General features: G+C 34.7%; 1 protein-coding gene across 1 annotated transcript; it reads right to left on the minus strand.

Annotated features, from left to right (window-relative positions):
- Positions 1-717: 717 nt before the first annotated feature.
- On the minus strand, positions 718-6015 carry LOC114169261 (zinc finger (CCCH-type) family protein). The gene is made up of 14 exons (XM_028054328.2): positions 5451-6015; positions 5264-5356; positions 4978-5178; positions 4811-4883; positions 4447-4579; positions 4223-4376; positions 4013-4093; positions 3616-3738; positions 3164-3337; positions 2949-3083; positions 2622-2717; positions 1928-2437; positions 1241-1284; positions 718-1162 (listed from the first exon to the last, which is right to left on the minus strand). The coding sequence occupies exons 1-14, from the start codon at positions 5961-5963 to the stop codon at positions 916-918; spliced, it is 2577 nt and encodes an 858-aa protein (XP_027910129.1). The 5' UTR covers positions 5964-6015; the 3' UTR covers positions 718-915.
- Between the last annotated feature and the right edge of the window lie 1648 nt (positions 6016-7663).

Raw genomic sequence — 7663 nt, forward strand, 5'->3', positions numbered from 1 at the left:
TGATTTTTTGAATTACTTATTATAAAAATATTCTAAAACAAAGTTTTCAAAATTTTCGGAACATAATTTCTAGAATAAAGTTCTCAAAACAGAATTTTCAAAATAAATTTTTTCAAACGCAAATTTCTAAAACTTAAAATACATTGCAAAACATAGGCTTTTCAGAACTACAAAATAAAAATTTCCAAAACCTATATAATACCTTTCAAAATGAAATTTTCAATTCAACATATAAAATACATTCCGAAACTAAGTTTTTCAAACAGCTTTTTTTTATTTTCAAAATTGGCTCTCTCTTCTTCCTTTACAGTCAAGGAAAAATATTTTGATCTAATATAAAGATGTAGTTAATAATAATGAAGGTGCAGAAAGAAAAAGTATTCACAGAGCAATCTGATAAACAAACATTTCTGAGTTGGTATCTAAGGTCCAGTTCGTGTTTATCCAAGTAAAAGTCCCTTTTTTATTTATCAATGTAAAAGAGAAATGGATAACTCAACGCGTTTTCTTAAAAACAACACCCTAGATAATATTTTCAGCGTTTTTCTTTTACGAAAAGAACTGCATCCTATAATACTCACGCGTAAACAAAGTGGGTCCAAAATGAATGCCGGAGAATTGGAGATGTTGGAGTGTTACCGTTCAGTGATGCTCACTCTAAGAGCATCAGATAATTTCTGGTCACCAGGTACCACAATAAAATTAAAAGAATGACCATAAGAAAAAGACAAGACACATAATACTTCATGATAAGAAAAGGAAATAACGTAACAGCTGAATATCCGAAGTCATGCCTGAACATAATTCTGTTTGCAAGTCAGAATACGCACTAATTCCACCGCCAAAAAAAAGCAGTATAAAAAATAAAATTGTGAGCCTAGCATTAAACGAGACTTTGGGTTTCTGGTCCACACTCTACCTCTCAAGAAGCATAACCAATTCACAGTGTGGAGTATGTGGAAAAAGATCAACAGCCATAGCCTTTACGGGATGGAAGGCCTCTGAGATGGGCATAGACTTGGCTCTGTGCCGTGCTAGACCAGCACTGCTCATGTTTCTCCATCCTCTGTTGTCTTTATTACCTTTCTGAATTTTTGCCGGGGATGGCGTACAAAGCTCAATAGCATTTGCCACCAGAGTTTCAGGATTGCAGGATATATAACTGCATTTAACCAACCAAAATTAGATAGAGTGCACAAAAATAAAAATTAAAGAGTTATAATAGTTCCGAGCAACTAACACAAGCCTCCGCAAGCGTGGATGAGTTCTCAAAGCTTTGATTACCTACGATATCAGAATTCAACACTCAGATATTTAAATTTAAGTGAAAAAAAAAATCTACTTTTCAACAACAAGAAGTTCTACTGTATTCTGCAATCATATGGTATAAGAAAAATATTGCAATAACAAGCCATGCTGGACGAGTGTCATGCAAAGAAAGTTTCTATATAATGATCATCTACAGAACTGTGGAACAGGACCACACAACCAAATAGTGAATGACGGGTGGAATCACAATAATACATGGTCAAGTGTAAAGCAATTGAGAACCTGACTTATTTATTTATTTTTGGTCCTAGAAAGGAAGGTCTTTTAGCACCAAATCGGTGGAATGGGAATGTGTATGACGCGGACATTCACATAACCTAATTTCAAGTGTGCTCAAAATGAACTTGACCTGTGTGGATAAACTTATTTTTGAACACCTAGGAAAAAAGTAAGAAGAAAAATAAAATTTTAGTTTCTCTAATAACTAATCTTAACTTAGGCATAAATTAATTTCATTTATGAAATATGTCAATTCACTTTTCCTTTTTTATTTTCTTCTTCTACAAATTCTTATGGAGAAACCTATTTAAACAGGACCCTATATCATATTAGTTACAGTTGGAATCGCTTCATAAAGGACATGGTTCTCGGTTCTTACAGTTGGATGAAGTCCAGCACGTGGAGGATCAACAATGGCAACAACATTTTTGAACTGTTGCATGGAAGTGTTGCCATTTTCAGAAGAATTACCATTCTGAACTTCACTTACAACTTCTGCATTGTTGTTTTCTGAACGAGATGTCATATCACTGGTTTGAGGGCATGGGCAGGTACTATCCCCAGGAATGTCATTGCCACCTCCACAGACATTTGCATCGTCACTTTGTTCCTTAGGCACATTTACATCATCCCTTAACTGAGATCCTGTCACGTTCTCTGCCTGCTCAGATATCCCGTCAACTTGTTCAGAAGTGCTATCCTTCTGAACTTCACTTCTAACTTCTCCATTGTTATTTTCTGGACAGGGAGATGCCATTTCTCCATTTTCAGCCTCTGGGCAGGCACTATCCTCAGGAATGTCATAGCCACTTTTAGGGGTATTAGAATCATCTTGCTTCTTAGTCATATTGAGGTATTCCCTTAACAGAGATCCCATCACGTCCTCTGCCTGTTACCTCACATAAGAGAATCCAAAAGTGCAATTTTACAGGTCAACAATTAAATTGAAAGGAAAATATTTCCACGAGATAAAATTCAGTTCCAAACATACGACATCAACTAAAATTCCGGTAATCCAGTCTATCTGGGCAGCAGCCATTAAATAATTCAACCAGAATATAAAATTATCTCACCTTTGAACATATAAATCTAATGTTTTTTATGCCATTAATCTCGGCGTTCCTATGGGCATCAGACACTGCAGAAGCATTCATTTCAATTCCAACCACCTGAAGAAAACAAAAGAAATATGGCTGTGAACCAATTTCTAAAAACTCCGGAATTTCAAAAAATAAACTGTTCATTCATAAAGAACAGTCTGAAACGTTCATTTAACCTCAGCAAAAGTAATCATCACATCATACATTATTATTTCCCAAACGGTTAAAGAGTCAACACCCCAAATACAAGAACTGCAAACCAGGAAAAAAGAAAAAAGGAACATAAATGATGATTATTACCATACCAACTCGATGTGCTAATGTCAGGCCAATTGTTCCTGTCCCACAGCATATATCAAAAAGCAGTGTATCAGGACCTAAGCATGCCCAATCTCCAGCAAGTGAGTACAACTTCTCAGCAGCAAGAGTGTTTACCTACAGCAGAACTAGATTAAAATCTCCAATATAAAAGGGAACGAATGCCCTTTGAAATAGTTCAAAAAATGATTGTGAACCTGGAAAAATGCAGTTGGAGATATAGAGAACCGGAGATTGTTGATATAATCATGGATTCTCACATCCATGGCATTGTTGTTTTCATCTATCTCAGGATCCCCACCTGCTTTAGGAAGTGGTAGCAAATGCAGTGGTGCATCAGCGGGTGCCACATTGGATATTCCTTGGTGATCCTAAATGTAAAAGCAACTACGATATTAAATTTTTTTTTTTAGAAAATTAAAGGAAATCATATCACTCTATTAAATTTGATAGTTTGATATGTCAACAAAAAAGAAATTTTTTTATATATGTGAGAATGTTGGGAGATTTTTATTTTAAGGAACCTAACCTACTGATGCTGGGAGAGGGAGATGGATAATAACATAGCTACTATCTAGCAAACAATGGAACAGAAACATCATTATCCTTCCAATTTATATTTACATAGATATGCTAGTATAACTACTACCTGAACAAACAGAGCCGTGAGGGGTAATGTTGGACAATGCGAAGTAGCTCCAGCAACAAATGCCAGAGCAAGCCTCTTAAATTCAGCAGCTACTAATGCATCATCAAAGTTTGCAGTAGAAACCTATAATCAAGACCAAAGCCAAGGAGTTATAAAAAACGTTTGAAAACAGAGTTATACATACAAATCATATGCTTCAAGTAATCAGGAATCTTGTCTCCCTGTATAAATCATACAAGTTTACAATGTTTGTATGATAATACAAGTACAGATTAATTTGGCTTGTCAGTCAATTCAATCCATTTACCATCAAATCCTCCCCTACCCTAAAGGATGTTACCAAACACCATTTTTTAGGCTATACATTTACCAAGAAAATTTAAAAATAAAAAATTACCTGCACAATAAGCATGACCTCTGCAATGCCTCCAAAAGTTTCAGCATGATCAGTATTTCCATTTGTTCTCCCTTCTCGGACCTTACAAGAGAAATATCACATAAGAATTGCTTCAGAAAGGGTAAGAAGTATATAAAAAAATGAATATAATCGTGCATCATACTCAAAAATGACCCTAAATTTTCAACATCAAGTCCAGCAAAATTATACCGTCAATTGACGCCAAAATCCAGTATTTTTAAATCTGTTCCAAACTGGTAAATCACTGTGCTGCAGAAATTCCTGAAACATTGTAACATATTTGCTAGCAATCGTTGAAACATTTGGGCACTCGGTTGCTTCCTCAACTGCTGTTACACCCTCCCTGCAACAATGCTTTAGTATACAACTAAAACTTATAAGCAATGCACTATAAACAGAGAAGATTAGACTACCTGAAGTTTCCCAGCATAAAACCTACAGTCACATTGCCTTTCAGAGAATATCCAACAGAGAATTCACACTTGTTCCGGTATCCATCTACAATTGGAGATGCAATAATACCTTCTAGTTTACACGGAAGACCACCTGCAGAAGTAAAGAATTCGTAAAAGAACTGCATATGATATTAAAAATCTGATATGTCTCCACGTATAACAGCCCTCCAGCTCTCGAAAGAGAACATACAGGGTGCACTAAATCATGAAGACAACTGTATAAGTTATATTCAAGACACAGCCCAATGCTAAAACTCAGAACCACAAATAAAATCATTCTTGAAGCTTTGAAGGAGTTTGCAGACATAAAACAACACACTACCTATTTCCCTAGAATTGAGAATCCACTCAGGAAGAGAAACCCCATCTGGACAAGCTTTGCGAGCATTTCTAGTCTGCCAGGAAAAAAAATCAATTTTCTTTATTTAAGTAAGGAACGTGTATACTATACAAAATTACAAAGACAAATTAGAAACAATCGTGACTAACAAGCTTTTTGAGAATCTGCATGAGAGAGGTTTTTTTCTGCTCCAATTGATCAGCATAGGGAATGTGAGCCAGAGGAGTCACTACATCACGCAAATTTCTTGTCTTACCCACAGAACCATCACCAGTCAATTTGTCGTTATTTGTGTTTAATACATCAGCAACCTTTACCGTTTTGTTGCCAATTGTTTTTCCTTCTAAATCCTATTAAATTGGAAATTATAAACCATCAATTGCCAATTTCCAGTGAAAACACGATATAAATGGATCATTCGTCATTAGAAAATACCTTTGATGAACTCTTCAATTGTTCTTCATCTTCAAAAGTAACAAAACCAATCATCATGCCGTTCTTTTTCTTAGCATACTTAAAAGCTATACCCTGCAAAAAGGAGAAAAAAAAAGTATTAAATTGAAAATGTCAACTTAAGTGAACTGGAAATCAAAATCTCCAAAACAAAACCAAATAACCAAACCTGCTGGCTGAGAAAATTCCTCAAATCCTCGGAACACCACCTACGCGGCAAATGCACCAAGCATTTGCTAAACGCGTGATTGGAATCGATATCGTCGCCGTCGACAACAGCCTCCGTCATCATCACGTCCTCCGAGGCGGCGCACTTTTCGTCCGTCTCCGTCTTCAATGCCTTCTTCGCGCGCTCGGAGGTCGGGTCCCACGTGTTATCGGGGCGAGGGCGCAGTTCCTCCTCGCCGTGCGCGTAGCGGCACGTGTCACCGTGGTTGCATGTGTTGTTGTGGCTCCTGTAGTAGGAGCAGAGGCTGGTCTTCCACATGGGATGAAGCGAACGCTCCTCGCCGTCGTCGTCTTCCCTACTCCGTTTCCCCGTCGAAACGACGCCGTCGTTTTCTTGATTGAGTTGAGCGTCTTGTGGAAGCATTTGATTCGGTTCCATAGTAGAATCATGACCGTTGGTTGAATCTAGGGTTTTAGAGGGAGAGAGTTGGGTGTTGGCGACAGGTTCCGCCATTGTCCACTAACCCACAGGGCACTGTCTTCGCTGCGAAAACTGCTTGTTCTTCAATAGCAACTACCTCCGTTTTCGTAACGAGTATCTATTGGGCCGGTTCGTACATTGGCCCAAATCATCAGGCTCATCAACTTTCAACCGCAAACAGAGATCTAGTAAATTCGAGTAACCATATTACACTACTGTGTCAGGTAACCGTTCGATATTAATTTTACGGTAAGTTTCCGAATTAACCAAAGTGTAATTGTGAAAGATAAATTACTAAAGATGAAAAAAGAACTGAATTTGAACAAAAAAAAAGGATGGAAATAGAATTTGCATAAGAAATTGAAAAAAAAAGGATTATAAAAAACACAATATCATTCTTACTTTTGTGATTTCTACTTTAAGTATTGCATAGTTTAGTACAAATAATTTTTGTAACACTTAATTACAGACAAGAAAACTTATATGTAAATTATAATTTCGAACAGTTTTATATTTACTTTACTTATCTGTCACTCGAGATTCCAGATGTTTCTTTCTTTCTTATAATGTCTTAATTGATAAATAATTAAAAAAAATTATATTTTTAACATGTCTTATATATGACTCTTTTCTATATAGTTGTTTTTTTTTAATATATACTTTCTTAAAACACATAAAAAAAATATAACTATCATCTTGAGCCTTCAACAGATAAACTCTTTCTTGATGTATATCATGATTATTTTTATATATTATCCATATCAATCATGATTAATTTGATTTATTTAACTCTTGTTCTCTTTCAAAGTAAATGTTTCCCTAATAACATCTAGAATTATGTCTATTGAATAAATATAGTCAAGGCTAAAACTATTAAAAAGATAATTTTACAAATAGTAATATATCCTAACATTTTTAATGGTTGAATTGAAAAGAAAACGAATAACCAACCAATTTTCAACATTTTATATCATGCATCAATAAAGGTTGAAAACTAAGTATCAACTTCATATTAAAAGAGAGATTCACATTTAGTATTTGACTGTGTCTAAAACAAGAATGTGTTGAAGAAAAAGCACTTGAGAGAAAAACAGAAAAAAATGTATATATATTATATTCAAAAATATTAAATTGAACACAAATTTGGAAGGTATATACAAAATAACGCTAGTTTGTTTTCAAATTCAAAGTTAAACATAATTTTCAATTCATTGAATTATTTCCTTTCAGCGCGAAATTTACAAATTTGCAACACAACAGTTAACTTTAAAATTAAATAATTGTGCAAAAATAATTAATACAGCAGGTCAAATATAAATGGTTGAGTCTGTGTCTTGTGATCAACCTGTTCTGTAATAAAAGAAGACAGCTTCTTTTTTATTGTGCATTTCAATTTTCTCCAACATTTTTTGTTGAGAGACAACGAACTTCAATCAATAGTCAATTTCTCTTCTGTACCAGGAACTCTTAACAGGTATGTTTCCTCTTTCATGCATTCCTTAATCTTTTCTTTGTTTCTATAGAATTTATCACAGATTTTTCTTTTAATAAAAAAAACAACCTTATTCTAACAAAGAATTTTCTTATAGTACTTTTTACTGTGTTTTTTTTTATGTAAGATCAATTCACAACTTTCATAAATGTTATTTCTTTTCTGTTTTTTTTTTTCTTCACATTTTTCATAAGTAGATAAAAAAACATGTGTGAGCAAGGGTGTGATGAACAGGGTTTAA

The sequence above is a fragment of the Vigna unguiculata genome, chromosome 11 (genome assembly GCF_037176805.1).
Source record: "Vigna unguiculata cultivar grain cowpea cultivar isolate G323 ecotype 2 chromosome 11, ASM3717680v1, whole genome shotgun sequence".
In the NCBI taxonomy this organism is placed as follows: domain Eukaryota; kingdom Viridiplantae; phylum Streptophyta; class Magnoliopsida; order Fabales; family Fabaceae; genus Vigna; species Vigna unguiculata.

Bases quoted from the DNA above. Each gene is read 5' to 3' on its own strand.
- LOC114169261 (XM_028054328.2), bottom strand. From the start codon at position 5,963: ATGGCGGAACCTGTCGCCAACACCCAACTCTCTCCCTCTAAAACCCTA. The intron at 5,357-5,450 runs GTTTGGTTATTT...TCCTTTTTGCAG, and splicing joins GGAATTTTCTCAGCCAGCAG to GGTATAGCTTTTAAGTATGC. The intron at 2,438-2,621 runs GTGAGATAATTT...GTGAGGTAACAG, and splicing joins TTAGATTTATATGTTCAAAG to GCAGAGGACGTGATGGGATC.